Source organism: Pseudoliparis swirei, chromosome 4 (assembly GCF_029220125.1).
Source record: "Pseudoliparis swirei isolate HS2019 ecotype Mariana Trench chromosome 4, NWPU_hadal_v1, whole genome shotgun sequence".
Lineage (NCBI taxonomy): Eukaryota > Metazoa > Chordata > Actinopteri > Perciformes > Liparidae > Pseudoliparis > Pseudoliparis swirei.
The window spans coordinates 26,763,143-26,781,459 of NC_079391.1; the positions used below are offsets into that span (position 1 = coordinate 26,763,143).

Below are 18,317 nucleotides of genomic sequence, written 5' to 3' on the forward strand. Positions count from 1 at the left end.
ATATTATGAACAGTGTGTTAGGAAAAGAGAAGAAAGTCACCGTATGTTTATTATAACTGTAAGATGATTAAAGTATGAATGAAATGTATTGATTATGGGAGGCGTAGTTAAATTGGAGGTTTCTCCTTGGAGATCGTAAAAACAGGCGAAAACTATTTTGAAAAATGATCTCTCCGCCCGAGTCGCCCAAGGTTTTTTTTAACTCAACACTACAAAGACCACACCATGGGTAAGGAGATAAATTACTTGTATTTGGAATAGCTGGAGGATGCAGAAAAGACTGGTTAAGGGTCATGTTCGGTTTGATAATAGGGACTCGAGGAGAGGGATGAACAAGGTCTTCGTTATGTGGCGGAGTGTCTGGGGGTTCAGCTCGTACTCCCAGAGTGGTAAGCAATCTAATTATGAGACAATTTGAGTATGTTTTAGCCTGTCAGTCTGAACGAAAGGGAAACCCGTTTAATAGAATTGAGACAAACGGAGGTAAAAGGGGTTCACCTCGCATAAATAAATCTACACATGTAAATTAAGTTAATGAGTCATATGTGGTGATATCAACACGACACATCAAATGAGTGGGGGAGTGAAGCGTGGTCATGTTATATTGTAGTTATAGTTGAAGCAGTATTGTTTAATATAGAGTTGTCATGTTACTTATTAATGTGTTGCTCGGACATTTTGTAGTAGTTTAGTAAAGTAGAGCAGTGTAGGCAGTGATATATAATATAATATTAAGCAGTATAATATTGTAGTATCGTATATTAACCAGTAGTATAGTGCATACAAGCCACCCTCAGTATCAGGAGCAGTGGGCAACGAATGCACCAAGGGAACAAATGGTGTTGCAATGTCTCGTTCAAGGACACTCAGACAGGAAGATGCACTAATCCTGAATGAATCACTCAGCGGTTTTAAAGAGAGATCATGAACCCTTTGAAATAAATTACACCATATGTTTGTCACTAATGAAAAGATGAATTTATAAGCAGCAACACAGTGCAGTTCTAGAACCAACAGAGCTTTTACTGCTACATACCTACGTGGCCTGTGTAACCAGTAGCTTACTGGTGGTTTTTGTTAGCACACTTTATATGAATAGATAACTGACAGGCTTATTACAGACAACTTTAGACCCATTGACCGTCTCAGGGTGCTCAGCCATGTCGAGCTTATATCATGCATTGAGATGTTGTCTTTTCATAAAAAATTCAATTCAATTTAAATGTTCATGAGCTGATGAGTACTTAGGATATTAAAACTGTTTTAACTAATGTCAACATAATACTTTTGACTTCCACATCATGCTGGTGATTCACCTTTTATTTTAGAAATTGCTCATAATACACAATTTTGATAATAATGGAGAAAATGAAAGGTATGAAAAATCATGTTCACCAAAATTAATTGGAGGAAAAGGTTGATATTGTGAAATTCAAGATACATTAACTAACATGTGATCGTTTATATGCCTACTGCATAGTCGATTGGCATTTCAGGTACCGCACTAAGTTGGTTTAAATCCTATTCATCAGATAGATATCAGTTTGTATTTGCAAACGATGAAGCCTCGATAACCACCAACGTTAGTCACGGAGTTCCACAAGGTTCTGTGCTTGGACCAATTTTATTTACCTTATACATTGGATTGGTTTAGATTGGATTAAATCTATTGTCATTGCACAGAGTACAGGTACACAGGCAACAAAATGTATTCTCTGCATTTAACCCATCCTTAGTTATTAAGGAGCAGTGGGCTGCAGTGATGCGCCCGGGGAGCAACTGGGGGTTCAGTACCTTGCTCATGGACACTTCGACTTGCAACTAATGGGGAGAGCAGGACGACCCCCTTACCCCACTGAGCTACAGCCGCCCTCCTGCTTCCTTTGGGCAATATTATCAGGAAACACTCCATAAACTTTCATTGTTATGCAGATGATACTCAATTATATATATCGATCAAACCAGAGGAGACCAACCAGCTCAGTAAAATTCAAGCATGTCTTAAAGACATAAAAACATGGATGACCTGCAACTTCTTGATGTTAAACTCTAACAAAACCGAAGTAATTTTTCTCGGCCCTGAGCGCCTCAGAGATCAATTATCTGGTGATGTGGTTTCTGTAGACGGTATTGTCCTGGCATCTAACACCACTGTAAAGAATCTCGGAATTATCTTTAATCAGGACTTGTCCTTTAACTCCCACGTAAAGCAAATCTCAAGGACTGCATTTTTTCATCTACGTAATATTTTAAAAATCAGACACATCTTGTCTCAAAAAGATGCAGAAAAATTGGTTCACGCGTTCGTTACTTCGAGACTGGATTACTGCAACTCCTTATTATCAGGCTGCTCTGATAAGTCTCTTAGGTCCCTCCAGTTGATCCAGAATGCTGCAGCTCGTGTTCTCACTAAAACTAAGAAATGAGATCACGTCACTCCTGCACTAGCTGCTCTGCACTGGCTCCCCGTAAAATCAAGAATAACTTTTAAAATTCTTCTCTTAACCTACAAAGCCTTGATTGCTGATGCACCATCATATCTTAGGGAGCTTATAGTACCATATTGCCCCACTAGAGAGCTGCGCTCACTAAAATGAGTTTTTCCTGATCCGATGTGAGGTTCTGGGACTGGGATGTCTTATATGTACAGATTGTAAAGCACTCTGAGACAAATTTGTAATTTGTGAAAATGGGCTATACAAATAAACTGAATGAAACGTGGAACAAATGTACAGTATACACACAACATGCATCTTTTTGCATCAACAGCTCAAAGGTGCACAACGCATTGTGTCTGCTCAGCAGTATTCTGCTGGACAATGACTGGACAGCAGGGCAAAGAGGATTAATTTCATGCGTCAGCCACTATTACCTCACTGTCGGCTTCAATGGGAATGCTCCTCATCCTCTCCCCTGCCATCCAAGTACTGCCGTCTAGAAACTGTCCATTAAAGGTTGCCATCTTGTCTGGGCTCAGGAAGCTGCAGACTCATTCAAATATACATAATATCATTATTAAAGTTAGGCTGTGATAGGATTTAGAAGTACCTATTCACACCAAAACTATCTAAAGTGAAATATATTTTCACATGTATTTTTAGTGAAACACTAAAACCCACATTTCTGAAAGTCTTTTCACTGATTTATCAGATTAAAGGTTGTCTGTGGGTTTGTCACCACTAGTACTGCTATTTGTTTTACAACACACGCATGTATAATGTGAAAAGAAACGGTACCATGCACCAACAAAGACATAATTTATATAATGAACAACCTATAATATATTTTTTTAAACAGCCTTACAAGAACTATTTCAGAAAACAAATACACTCAAGGATATACAGAGGTTATTTGGTTGAAAGTGAGAGAAAAAAAGTCCTTTGTTTCCACAAAAGCTCCTAATGGCACCTTTAAGTTTGGCTGTGTAAGCAGGTTTTAGTATTTCATTAAGGTTTCAGTAATCTCTATAAATAGAGTCAAGGCAACATGACTGGTTTATTCTCCGAGTAGTTTTGACTAGACACATTGGAAGAGGCTTTTGTTGAATGCAGGGAAACAGTCAACAGTGTGGAAAGAAAGAGGAGAAACGATTGGCAGAAATGTAATCTGTGATCGTTTATCGTCTGATGATGATTCAGCTTTGTATTGCTTTAAAATGAGGTTCATTGGCTATTTATGAAACAATCCAGTAGTCTCTGAACTCAAGTCTTGTGTCAGAATTTGCTACATTGACTTTAAATAATAAGTGAGAACACCGAAAAGGAAGTCTTTGCTTGGATATCTGCTGGCTACACCAGGACCCCAGAAATACAGCCCTCTCGGCCCCAGAGGCTTATTGTTGTCACACCTATAGCTGGTGCATTCAGAGTTTTTTGGGGGGTTTACCTGTGTAGTTTTCCTTCATTCCCTGGCTCCACATTAGTGTCTTTGTCCTCAGTCTCGATCCTGTTATCAGACATGTGTGGTCCACACACGTCCTCAGTGGGCCCTGTGGCTACACACATCCTCCAGATACTACTCTCCTATAGCCACACACACACACAGACACACAGACACACATGGGTACGCATGTATTTCCTGTATGTCAATTACTTAAAATATGGAGCAACCACAAATGTGAAAATATTATCATGTGAAACAAATACATACAATAAACTAGAATGGGCACTCGGTAGAGCGCATACCTTCACATATCACAAGATTGGGCATTGAATTATGAATATTTTGGCATTAGTTGCATGCCAATTGGACAAAAATGTATCGTGCTATGGTAAAAAAAAAGATGTTGACCTTTCCATGACCTTGACCTTTGACCCAATTGATCCCAAAATCTAATCAAATGGTCCCCGGATAATAACCAATCATCCCACCAAATTTCATGCGATTCAAGAAGATTTTGACCTGTTCATGACCTTTGACCCGATCGATCCCAAAATCTAATCAACTGGTCCCCGGATAATAACCAATCATCCCACCAAATTTCATGCGATTCGGTTCAATACTTTTTGAGTTCTGCGAATAACACGCATACAAATAAATAAATAAATAAATACACGGCGATCAAAACATAACCTTCCGCATTTTCAATGCGAAGGTAATGATGAGCGTGAATCATTCTTGAAATTAATCTCCTAGCGACAACATGGGTCTATTTACAGAAACTTTATTCATAAATTTCTGTTTGACTGTGAAAGAGTTGGTATTAATATATATACATATATATATATATAAATCAATTACAAAAATAGATATTTATATTTAATGGGTGGAACACAAAATGTATGAATTCTTTCATTTATTAGATTTATTTAGGTTAGATGGTGTGCATATCAACTCAAAATAAATGTGTTTCTTTGAGGACTACCCTTTGCGCATGCGCCAGCTGAAAATCAGTTGTTTATATGAGGTGAACACACTTCCAGGGCTGTACGGTGGTGTAGTGGCTAGCACTGTCGCCTCAAAGCCAGAGGTCTGTGGGTTCAATTCCCAGTGGGGCGTTCCTTCTGTGTGGACTTTGCATATTTTGTTAGTTTATATTTTGAGTTTGACAAACACAAATTAATTTAATTTAATGAATATCGTTATTTTATTTTAGATGTATTTGATACAAATGAGTTGGACTAACTTAATTACATTTTATTGCACTGATGTGCTAAATTTGAGTTGGAGTTGCATATAATTATTGGATGGAAAACCTGCCAACAATTTAATTGAGTTCATCCAATGAGTCATTTCTTTGAGTGTACTCAAAAGGTCTACATTTATTCATGAAGGCATTATTTTGAAATGGATTCAGGAAACAGTGCAGATGTAGTGCAGGTTGAGGAAGCAGCAGCTGGACCATCAGGGCTTCAGGTGAGGTCTACATTGATTCTGTGTTGAGGTGTATTATCATAGCTGACAGTAAACATTGTCTTCCTGTTTTAAGTGAATTGTTATTATGTTAAAACATTCATTTGCAGACTAGGCTAAGTTCTCTTTGCTTTTTAGGGAACAGTCAGTTTGAGTGACAGTGATGTCATTACGTGAGTGTAGCAGTGTCCTGGACATGAGGAGTGGACCATACCAGCATGGTCCGAAATTCATCAGAGGACAGCAACTTCATCACAATAAGTTACGATTTCACGCAAAGTAGTAGTCAGTAACTGTGGCTGCATTATAACCCTACACTAAAAAAGGTACTTTGTTTTGAGTGTGTCAAAGCATCAAAAAGACCACTCTGGAACAAAATGACCATGCAGCCTTCTGCTTACATGTGGGAAGCAGGAATAGTTTTTTTGCTTGACAAATGTGACAAATCTATTATATTGATATCATTCTCAATGTTAAATGCCATTGTAAGTTTTAATCGCCATCAAGCAAGTAAAGCACACCATCATGCTGTAACAACAAAAGTGCAATAGCTAAAACACAGCATGACGCAAGGCACTTTCTAAATAAAATTCTGACAGATTTATTTAAAATGTTCTAATTTCTTTTGTCACTACACAACTGGTGAAATCGGTTTATAAATATTTTGGATATAGAATATACTGTTACTGTATATTGTCATTTTAGCTGGCAGTGTCCCGAACAATGCTGGGACCAAACCTACGCCCTTGGAATATAGACAACTTGAACCATTACGTGAGAACTCCCTGGGCAAATAGTAACGCCGGCAACTTAATGTTCGCTCTCTTTCACCGGGATATGACCAGGATGACACACCACCGGTCAGTCACATAAAGGAAAACCACCTTGTTTTTTCTCTGTCCATCATGTGGAGTGAAAACCCTGCATTTTCAGATAGGACTCTTGTATCCTGTCCGACAGCCAGGTCTCCGTGAATTCGGAATTGGTGATCGTCCCTCAAGTGGGCCGACAGTTTATCCGTCTTATTAGCCAAGAAGCGGACATATTCCCCATAAAAGCGGAGGGTAGCACAGGTTTGTACTCCCGCCGACTATTCCTGACCTGGTCCCGGTCAGAATTCTGTCCCCTTGATCCCCCTTTGATCACGCTGATGACCACGAATCAGAAGGCATTAAAAAGCATTTTTTTTTAAACATCAAACATATAAACACAGATTTGCAGGTCAGCCTCCAGCAAAGGGGGCAGCACCTCAGAAATTAACCTGCATTCCTCCTCTCGGGACCATGAATCGCTGAACAAAGTTTCAAACCAATCAAGAGTTATTTAAGTCTGTACTAAATTGGTGGACTGACCAACCTTTTCTTTTGTCATCACTACAGTAGTGTCGCTAGTATGGCCCAATAATAACAATAAACACAGGCAACAACAATGATCTTCCTCGGTTTAAAGAAGAGTATGGGTGAAAAAGTTCACAATCAGTCTCAGAATATGCTTGTGGTATTTCTATCACCAAATTATCACGAGCACAAACCGCTGCCGTCGTACCTTGATGCTGAAGGACCTCCTTGTGCTCCTTCTGTTCCCCCCAAGTGTGGCGGCATGATGCAGCTGGTTATCTGACTCAGTGCCTCCTCTCTTCTCCAGGGCTGCGTCTCTGCACTGTGTTTGATCCCCAGCAGTCACATCTGCCCTGCAGCCTGGGCTCCATGTCCTGCATCTCTCTGACGTGTCACGACTTTCTTCTAGGCAGTCATCGTTAGTTTTAGAGTGACACAGGATCAGGGACCTGGACAGAGTCAGTGAAAGTCAATTAGGCATTAAATGTCTTGAGTAGTTTTGAAGTGTTTTGGGACAGAGTATGTTGTATGTTACATATTGTAAAGCTGAGACATTTTTTAGATTTTTTATTTTGTCACATATAAATACATGTAATTGAAAATTGGATTGAATAAATAACAAGCTACAAAAATATGTAGCATAGTCTTGACTAAGAAATGTCTTTACAATAACAAGCCATCACTCGCATGCAGCACATAACCCTATCCTCCCTATTAATCTTTTTTTCACTACTCTTGTCGCAGATACAGAACACAAAGATGGAAAAAGGCCATCAGAGTCTCACAACTTCTCAAATACAGAGGCACCCTAAAGTTTGTAAGAGATGCACCAAACTTTCAACAAACTCTAACATGTCCCATCCATGTCATTATAAGAGGCTCAGAACAACAACTAAAGTATAAAGAACAGGAAAGTCCTTTAGGTGGATCATGTGGTCAAACAGACTTTCCCTCAGGAGGCAGCTGTTCATGTCCAATGTAAAACCAAGTCAACGTTACCTTGCACCATAAAACTTATGTATCTGGTATGTAGCTAGACACTGTTAGTACAAGCAAACTTATTGTATGGAAAAAACCCAAGCCACAATCCAAACCAACTAAACTTAAAGACTTTATGAACCTACTTTTGTAGTTTATTTTGATAAGAAACTGTACACATGTTCATAGCCCGCTAATCACAATAACACAGATGTTTTCTGTACGAAGGTATTCATGCTGTTTGTCGTATGTAAATGTCTCTTTGTTCTGGAGGAACATATAATGCATACAAACATTTTTTGGGATGATAAAATTCAAACTATCTCTTTCCATCGTAAAGATGGACACCAGCCTGTAAAGACAGTTGCATACTATTTCTGCCAATAAAAAGGGTGACCTAACTGAAGCGTTGTCCCCTTCTTGTGCAGCACGAGTTCGAAGCCTTTGAGTGGTGCTGGTACCTGGAGAGCATGGCCAGCTTCTTGGAGCGGTGATTGTGGCTGCTGGTTGCGTTGTTGTTGCTGCTTTCCTCCTGCTCCCTGTGTCTCCTTTCCATCCTCCTAGCAGCCGCTGTGCTGGTTCTCTTCCTCTGGTGGGAGTATCTCTGAGGCATGGCCGTCAGCGGGTGTGTACGTGTGTGCGGCTGGAGCTCGGAAAAGCATCCCACTCCTCCCAGCCGGCCCGAAGCCTAATGGACGGCAATTAGAAAACTCAGTTAGGACAGTCTGACTGCATCCGTGTGTGTAAGTGTTCTGAGAAGCAGCTGAGGCACTTGTGGAGGCCAGAGGCGATGCAAATGTGTGTGTACCGATTGTAAAGCCCTCTGAGGCAAATTTGTAATTTGTGATATTGGGCTATACAAAATAAACTGAATTGAAAACGCTTTTCTTTCCATGTTTTGAAAAAATAATGTTGAATAATGTCATGTTGAGAGAAACATACGGCTTACACTCACACACACACACTCAAACTCACAGACACAGGCATTCAAAGTGTAATATGACCAAAGCACATGTAACATGATCCGCTGTTGAGCTAGTAGAGGCTCATTCCTGGTTCAATTTATGTTTTAATGTACACACAATCTCTACGAGATGGTCTGAGTCCTGGAGTACTGGTCCCATCAATGAGCTGGAGTCAATGATGGTCTGTAAACTTCAACGCTATAAACTTCAACGCTATAATTAGCATGACCCTCGTATGCATTATACATTCTAGTGGAGATGCCCTCTCGCATTTGCCATGAACACTTAGTCAACCATGTGCAGAGGTTCTTTCACTGAAACCCATATGGCCTTTGGTCTGACATCATGGTGTTGCCCTCACAGTCGGGCCTAAGTGGCTCAGGAGGTTTGAGCAGTGCTTTCTTTACATTAACCGAAAACATTATCTTTTCCTAAACCTAACCAAGGAGGTTTGTGGCCTAAACCTGTTTCTGATTTCTGACAGAAAACCCTGAACGCAAACTTCTGCCATGAGCTAAAAGTATGACTGTTTGTAAATCTCACCCAGTGAAGGAGAGGAAGAGACTGGTTTGAGCTGAATGGATGTGTGTGTTACAGTAATGGAGCAGCCTGCTGACAATGCCTCTCTTGCAGTGAATATTACACCATGCTGATGGAATGTGTATATACTGTATCTATGATGTGCAGCGATTTGGAGTCTCAGTTTATCTCTAGCTCAGAAAAATACAATTATTTATCATTAGCATTATAAAATAGATGTAATAAACATGTAATTACATTATTAGTTATTTAAGTTACTTTTATCTTCATGTTTGTTTATAATACCTAATCAAGTTGTCAGATACATGAATTGCTGAATGAATAAAGGAACCAGTAAAACCCACAGGTTCCAGTGAGTATTGAATATCCTGTAAGTGTGTTATCAATTAGGGAGCATTAGTCTGCTAGTCTGATGGCCACATACAGGAAACAGAGACATGGATCACCCTCTCTCCTCCCTTTTCATAGGCTGGACAGTAGGACGCAAATCAATCTTCAAATATACAAACATTAAAATAATGTTGTGCGGTACCTAAAGTCAGGTCAAATCTGTTGAATATGTAGTGCACATTTTATGTTGGAGCAGCCAAGTTGCACACTTCTAAAAATACATCTTAGTTTGAGGTGTATTTACTGAAACACAGTACTTCAAGTTCTCCTCCATCAGTGCTCTTTTAACGGGTTTTTCAAATGGAAATGCTCCCTCAGCCTTCAGCAAAATAATAATCTTATGAATCATGTAAATGCTAGCACTAGCTGAGAAACATTAGCTTTGCTAAGTTTGAAAATAACTTCAAGGGTTAGTTTTCGCAAAAAGACATATTGTAACCTTTAAGTGTGCCGGTTAACCTGTCTGGCCTCTTTCGCAATGCCTCCTGCCTAGTGGGCCAGCCTCCTGCCATGGCCCTCTCTTCCTCCTTCTGTTTTATGGATTGTGGAAATCTGGATCGTGGTCAATGCCTACTACGCATTATTCATACAACGATGTCATATTAATTGAATGTGTTGTAACTTTGTAATGCGGTTCATTCTGTACACATGACATATATTGCTTCTGTCCATCTGGGGAGAGGGATCCTCCTATGTTGCTCTCCTGAAGTTTTTTTATTTTTTATTTTTCCCCCTGAAAGGTTTTCTTTCTGTTTTTTTGGGAGTTTTCCTTATTCAATTCAGTTTATTTTGTAAAGCCCAATATGACAAATTCCAAATTTGCCTCAAAGGGCTTTACAATCTGTACACATACGACATCCCTGTCACAGGTCCTCACATCGGATCAGGAAAAACTCCCAAAAAATAGAATAAAAACGTTCACAGGGAAAAAAGGGAAGAAACCTTCAGGAGAGCAACAGAGGAGGATGCCTCTCCCCGGATGGACAGATGCAATAGATATCAAGTGTACAGAAGGAATCATTACAGAGTTACAACACATTCAATCAGTATGACAGAGTGTATGAATAGTTGGTAGTGGGCATGGACCACAATCCAGACCTCCATGATCCATCAGGCAGATGGAGGTAGCGAGGAGGAGTGGGCGGGGCATCAGTAGGGCCAAAGCATCAGACCCAGCCAGGTCCAATGGACCATATAAGACGTGGAGTCACAAGGACTCCGGGGAGGAAGCAGAGTTAATAATGTGCAATCGAGAGATGAAAATGAATCCATAAGTAGAGAGAGAGAAGAGGAGAGAGGTACTCAGCATATCCTAAAACGTCCCGCAGCAGCCTATAAGCCTATAGTAGAATATCTAGGGGCTGGACCAGGGCAAACCTGATTCAGCCCTAACTATAAGCTCTGTCAAAGAGGAAAGTCTTAAGTCTACTCTTAAATGAGGTGACTGTCTGCCTCCCGGACTGAAAGTAGAAGCTGGTTCCATAAAAGAGGAGCTTGATAACTGAAGGCTCTGGCTCCCATCCTACTTTTTAAGACTCTAGGACCTACAAGTAGCCCCACATTTAGTGAGCGCAGCTCTCTAGTGGGTTAACATGGTACTACAAGCTCCTTAAGATATGATGGAGTATCACCAATCAAGGCTTTGTAGGTTAGGAGAAGTATTTTAAATGTTATTCTTGATTTTACGGAGAGCCAGTGCAGAGCAGCTAGTGCAGGAGTGATGTGATCTCTTTTCTTAGTTTTAGTGAGTACACAAGCTGCAGCATTCTGCATCAACTGGAGGGACCTAAGAGACGTATTAGAGCAGCCTGATAATAAGGAGTTGTAGTAATCTAGTCTAGAAGTAATTAAACGCGTGAACCAAAATGTAAGACATGCTTGAATTTTAGCGAGCTGGTTGGTCTCCTCTGGTTTGATCGATAGATATAATTGAGTATCATCTGCACAACAATGAAAGTATATGGAGTGTTTTCTGATAGAAGGTAAATAAAATTGGTCCAAGCACAGAACCATGGGGAACTCCGTGACCTCCGTTGGTGGTTATCGAGGCTTCATCGTTTACAAATACAAATTGAGATCGATCTGATAAATAGGATGTCATGGTCAATGGTGTCGAACGCTGCACTAAGGTCTAACAAGACCAGTACAGAGATGAGTCCTTTATCTGATGCAATTAGGAGGTCATTTGTAATATTCACCAGTGCTGTCTCGGTGCTGTGGTGTTTCCTAAATCCAGACTGAAACTCCTCAAATATACTATTATGAAGAAAGTCACACAACTGGTGTGTGTGTGACTACTTTCTCAAGGACCTTAGAGAGGAAAGGGAGGTTAGAGATCTGTCCCTAACCCTAACCCTCTGGATCCAGAATGGGCTTCTTCAGGAGAGGTTTAATTACAGCTACTTTAAAGGAATGTGGTACATGGCCTGTTAGCAGAGACACATTGATAATATCTAATAGAGAGCTGCCAATTAAAGGCAAAACATCTTTTAGCGGCCTTGTCGGGATGGGGTCCAAGAGACAGGTAGACGGTTTAGAAGTAGAAATCGTTGAAGACAATTGGTCACAGTTGATGGGAGAAAAACCATGCAAATATACACCAGGGCATACAGCGGTTTCCAAGGCCATTCCACTTGAGGACAGATCGGCGCTGGTTGAGGGCAAGAGAATATTAATCTTGCCTCAGTTAAAATCTTTTCGTTAAAGAAGTTCATGAAGTCATTACCACTGAGGTCTATAGGAATGCTCGGCTCCACAGAGCTGTGACTCTCTGTCAGCCTGGCTACAGTGCTGAAGAGAAACCTGGGGTTGTTCTTATTTTTTTCTATTACTGTTGAGTAATAGGCTGCTCTGGCATTACGGAGGGCCTTCTGGCCAAACTAAGCTGGATTCTTCCAGATTAGTAGAAAGCCTTATGCTTTCAAACTTTTGTGACGTTTGCTTTAGTTTGCAGGTCTGAGGGTTATACCAGGGAGCAAACCTCCTTTGATATCATACTGTATATATATATAACAACTATTCTCAAGTATGACCCATTCTTACCAAAGAGCCAGTCAGAACATCTGCTTACATAAAACCCCTATGAAGTTAGAAATCTCAATGGGATGCGCCCAGAAATAGTTGGAGCAAAGCCAACTGTCTTTACATTTCTGTCCGTGTCCAGATTAAACAAACAAGACACAACATATCAATTAGTCAACTTTAATTGCTTTTTGTTTTGGCAGTCATGTATAAAAGGTTTAGGATAGGTTGAAGAAACATGTGTTTGCATAATCCTGTGTGTGTGTGTGTGTGTGTGTGTGTACATCCTCACAGAAACACTGACTGCCTGTAACATTTGCAAGGCAGCAAGCTATTGGAACAGACCTTGGTTGAGAGAAAGCAGGGGGTGGGGCGGCTGCTCGGCTGAACAACGTGAGTGTTGTTTGGAAGTTTCACTGGGGACTCCTGTTTCCAGTGTGTGAGGCAGAGCAGGGCCTCCAGAGGACACCCAAGAGAGCCATCTGAAGCAAGTCATGCTATGAATAATCCACCATTTTCACAATGTGTGCAATCACTGAGATCATCTGATTATGAAAATCTAGAATTATTGTAAAGCGAAGGCTCTCCCTCTCTAAGGGGAGGCCTCTGTTGTAATGGTGTGTATTGAAGGTGCGTGCTGTGCAAAGCCATGTGGTCGTATGTCAGCTGGCCCAGTGGGCTGTGTGTGGCTGTGGGGAGAGCAGAGAGGAAGCCCTGCCCATCCACTGGCCTCACTGAGCTACTTGTGCTCTAAAGGTCGCCTTGGAATGGACATACACAATGGTATGTCATTTGGGTTTTCATAAAGGACCTCTGTGTGCAAGTGAGAATACACACACCCACACACACTTATTACACTCATTCAGCCCTCACGCCAAAAAACACCTCATTTGACTTCACTGATCTGCAAACACTTTTGACAGTTACACAATGCTCAGACAAACAAAAAAAATTCATTTAATTTTCAATCATAAAGTCTTTACAGTCATTAATGTCAACTTGCATACCAGTCTGAGAGACACATGGTTTCAATAATTAGAAAAACTGCTGAACATCCCTGTTAAAAAGCCATCAGTGTTTGGACTGAAAGTCCTACTCACCATAATCCATCATGTTGTCTTTCAGACGGTCTCTACAGCTTCGACTGGAGATGCAGAGGATCCACTCCAGGCAGACAGGCACAAATCCAGACAGAACTTTAGGTCAGAAACTGATGCATTACCCACAGTGTGGCTTCCTCACTGGGACTCATCTGGAGTAATGTTCCTGTACCTCCTTCGTCCTCCTTCCTCCTTTTCCTCCCCCTCTGTCTGGAGAGCACAACAGTGTGTCTCAGTAGAGGCACAGCTCCCCAAAACCACTGCCCCTTTCCCGTGAGCCAGCTCCAGAGAGGAAAACACACACACTGAGCTGGACTTGACCTCACACCTACAACATGGGCTTTTACAAGGTTGTGTGTGGGTGTGTTTGTTTTTGTGTAGGTGTGTGTGGGATGGAGTGTGAATACCTTCTCTGTCGTCCACATAAACCCTATATTCCCCATTTGAGTATATGTGTGTATGACTCATTTTCAGTGCTGTTTGAACTGTTTGTACTAGGACTTGCAAATGCAGTTTCAGCATCTAACCAGAACTGCAAAAAGAGGCAGTAAAAGTGCAGTACAATGTGCTAGGTAAATAACAGTATACATTACAGATAAATAACCAGGGATGGGGGCTATCACCGTGGTGCAGAGTTCAGTAAGTTGACAGCTGAGGGGAAGAAACTGTTCCCGAGCCTGCTGGTCCTGGAACTGAGATTCATATAGCGCCTCCCAGAGGAAAGGAGGGCAAACAGTCCTTCTTGGTTCTTAGTGGAAACAGAGACACTGATGGAAATCCTGGATTTGCTTGTTCGGCATGAACAAATAAATGTGTGGTTCAGTCAAATAACATTCAGACAAATTAGTCATCATTTATTTCTGTACAAAAGTCTTCAAAGAAATTTAAAGTCAAACAGCTTCAATACTTTACAGGCCCAATCCACATATACAACACAGCTTAAAACAAGCCAATTTATTAAGAGTCATATGCATATATGCAGTATGAGTGTCGGATACAAATCTTTTTAAATGGAGCTATAATGGTTTCTTACACAGTATACGTACATACAGGACAGTAATAACATTACAACTCAGAAGATGGTGCTTGTAGATTTTAATCAACTGTGTCTGTACAATAAATAAGTATAAAATATATCTCTTAGCAATCTGTGGATTTTTAAAACACATTAAAAAACAAAACACTAAATTACTGCTACAATTTCCGAAAAAAGACCAGCTATTTCGGCAAAGGGAGGAGAATAGTTTTTCTCGCCAGATTGAGGTTTCTATTTTATTTTGAAATGGGGGAAATTGCACATTTAAAGATTCCCTAAATTCAACGGACAATTAAATTTTGTATATAATCATGGGCTGCTGGTTCACCCTAAAAATACAGATTGATTGATTCACAAACACTGAGCAAAAAAAAACATGGGATGAAAACATCACAATATTTGTCGATAACAACCACTGTTCTAGATGCATTGATTGTTTCTTCTTCTCTATTCAAACAGTTTACTCAAATAAAGCAGGCATATAACCAAGAAAAGAAACCACTCAACTTCTACATCTGTCACATACCACAGAGACCTGCGGATGCTCAGTGATGCATATACATTTAACATGCGTTTGATTCCCTAGCTCACACTTTTTCAGTATTTGCTCCCTTTGTTCTCATACAGGCTTTGCATCATAAATCACGTTACAGCTGATGGTCTTTTGGAGAATAAGAGAGTTGTTATATAAATGTTAAAAAATCAGACTGGAAAAAGAAACTGTTGTAAATGATTGTTGTTAAATGATAAACGTAAAAGGGGATTCCATCAAATACACTTTTCTTTTTCATAATAAGAAAGAAAACTGGCAAACCCAGTCGCTTACAAACCACAATCATACACAACTCTTTGTATTAGCATTTACGTTACTTTCCAACATGCTGTATGTATTCCAATGCAACAACAAAAATAAAATTCAGGGAAGGAGAGCTCATAGTTCAACCAAACTGTTGCATTTGCCTTTTGGTTCAGTTTGTTTAGACTGCTGTGAAAGCTGTCAGATGGTCTGGACCAAATGGGACTGAAACAGCTTGGACTGAGATAACTTTTTAACTCCAAGATTGAACTTTCATGCTTAAAAACACATGTTTGACCATGGACAGATTATGAGACCCCTTGGTCCCTGTGTACAGACATGTCAAAGGTCTTCCAACCCTCCCAGACTGAAATAGATACAAACTACAAATGACAATTGACTGCATCCTTTACACTCTCATTGTGTCTCACTACTATTTTGCAGACGAACCAGAACTATCAGAGACACAACTGTGTCTCAGATCAATTGTTCTTAGCAGTTATTTATGTCTTTCTTGCTGTTTTGAGACCAGCTGAACCCTTTGGACCCTGGGCCTGTGCCTGGTATGTCCACTCAGTAATCCATCCATGACCAGTCTTCCCCTTTTGTGAACATATTACTAATTGCTAAGCATGTATGATGAATGATGAAGAGCTATTCAACTGTAGAAGCACTGGCACAACATATTGAGCAGATTTGTTAATAATAACTGTCTGGGTGGCATCATGTTTTCTTCTATTACATGTATGATAAATGTAAGACTAAAATCCTCCCAATTGTCATTAGTAGGTGTTTGGAGAGAGAAATGTATAACTTCAGCTCTGTGTAGATTGTTACCAGACTTTGCTATTGATTGAATAACCTTCCCAAGATCATTGGGATTGAAAGCCCCAGTGTCTGAACTCAGAAACTTACATTGCTCTATAGTGGTTACAGTCTTCCCTATTCAAAGTGAAGTGGCTCTACCTGTTCATAAGAGTTCTTGGCATAATTAGATGCGCTGGTTCAGGCATCTGATCTGGCATTTCCAACAAGACAGTGGCCCCAAGAAACCTTCAGAACATGCTAGGTCTTTATCTCATCTGGCCTGGGAAAGCTCCAGGGTTACCATGTATAGCTGGAGGAGATTGCTGAGGAAGGAACCTCTGGCCTACTTTGCTCCTTTGCTTACTCTCCCATTGAGTAACAACTTGCATTTGATCCTATATGTGGGATGGAAAACATGACCGAGGAGAACTCAAGCCCCCTTTCTTCATTAAACTACTTTATCACGCTTATTTTTCTTGTGAACACACCATGAATCCCTTTGAAGAGAGTGTGCACCATTATTCCCATTTGAACAATTATTGCACTTTAATGCTTTCCTTGACAAAAGGCTTTTTGGGCCATGTTTAAGTAAAGCCATTTGGAATAGCAACACACACTTTACCTTTAGATGTGTTCAGATGGCATCATCTGACAGTCGGTGCTTCTTTGATCTTTGTAAATTTCCCAAACTGCCAATCATGCCCACATCAACCAGTGATTGGAAAATGATTCTATTGTTCTCATTTTTCACACAGATCCTTTTAGCTGTAGTTAATTTGCACATTCACATCTCACCCTCAATATTTGCAAGGTCTTCACTCTCCTTTCTTATATTACCGTTTATTTTGCCTTCAGACATGTTGAACAACTGTATGAGCTCGTTAATTTTAAGCATTGCTCTTCCCCCCAAAAGCTCTTTCTAACAGTATCATCAAACAGTGCTGCTAAAGGGTGTAGATATTGGTTCTGTAGTGTCAGAGTGCAATAGTGAAGTATGTTAGATGGCAGAATATGTACAACATGTTAAAAGTCTTCAATGTCCTAGAATTAATCAAGAGAGGAGTGAGTTACTTTTTTGGCCATGGTCAGAGAACTAACAACCCTACCGAATAATCAACAGACCAATGTAAATGTTAACATAAAACTAGTTAAAAACAGATGTGTTCGTGTTTGGTTAGCTAACCGAATCCAATGGTTACTTAAGCTGACAAGCTAACGTCATGTAAAGAATCATGTTAGTGACACATCATAAACAATGATAGTTTTCAGTCATAAATGGAACCAATATCATTTATGTCTATTGATGTATGAGGAGACAGACCCATTTCTGCAAACACCCTTGGCTCTGAGCCACTGTTGCTTGAGAGATAAGGACCTCAAATATGGCCCCCCGAGGCTGTGTTGTCATTTTAAAGCCCTCCACTGATGGGCTTGCGTTCACAGATCCAATTCATGGTGAGGCAGTGCTGGCTCTGAAGAGGGTTTTCCCCATTTGAACATCACTCTCTCATTGCCAAAAATGTACAATTCTTGACTGTCTTGGAGCAACTGACTGCGGTGCTTGCAGTGTATGTGTAAGTGCGTGTCTGTGCATTTTTTAGGGGGATGGGTGGATTGGCAACATGTCACTTTCTGGGGGTCTCATAGTCTCTTGTTGCTGTCCTCCCCGCTCTGTCTGCAATTCATAGCTTCATCTTTTGGACCACAGGGACCGGCAGGACCTGATGGATCTTGGCTCGGTTGGCATCTACCTCCATATGGATCCAGTCAGGGTGGAAAGAGCCCTTGAAGCCCACAAATGCCAGTTTATCTGCAGGCAAATGACATTAAAGTCAGTGACATCATCAGAGTACCTGGATGTTTGTTTAGCAGCAATGCCATGCCTCACATTTACTTCTGAACAGCACAGGGGGGCATGCTTCAATTCTAATCAATAGCCTCTGGCTCTGAACACTGTAAGCACAGGGCTAAGCCACGCCAGAGCTATATTGATAT

At 40.5% G+C, this 18,317-nt stretch overlaps 2 protein-coding genes across 4 annotated transcripts in view; both read right to left on the reverse strand.

The window, feature by feature from the left end:
- The window catches only part of il16 (interleukin 16), a 45,940-nt gene extending 32,167 nt beyond the window's left edge, over nt 1–13,773 (reverse strand). For all 3 annotated transcript variants that reach the window (XM_056413765.1, XM_056413764.1, XM_056413763.1), the window contains exons 1-5: nt 13,684–13,773; nt 8,129–8,355; nt 6,898–7,138; nt 3,886–4,022; nt 2,873–2,981 (exon numbers count right to left, since the gene is read on the reverse strand). In XM_056413765.1, coding sequence (XP_056269740.1) covers nt 2,873–2,981; nt 3,886–4,022; nt 6,898–7,138; nt 8,129–8,355; nt 13,684–13,686 — 717 coding nt within the window. In that variant the 5' untranslated portion in view covers nt 13,687–13,773. The remainder of the gene's footprint in view (nt 1–2,872; nt 2,982–3,885; nt 4,023–6,897; nt 7,139–8,128; nt 8,356–13,683) is intronic.
- Nucleotides 13,774–14,524: 751 nt separating this feature from the next.
- Nucleotides 14,525–18,317, reverse strand: part of LOC130193116 (cell migration-inducing and hyaluronan-binding protein-like) — a 61,864-nt gene continuing 58,071 nt past the window's right edge. Inside the window, exon 28 of the mRNA XM_056413458.1 lies at nt 14,525–18,132. Coding sequence (XP_056269433.1) covers nt 18,005–18,132 — 128 coding nt within the window. The 3' untranslated portion in view covers nt 14,525–18,004. The remainder of the gene's footprint in view (nt 18,133–18,317) is intronic.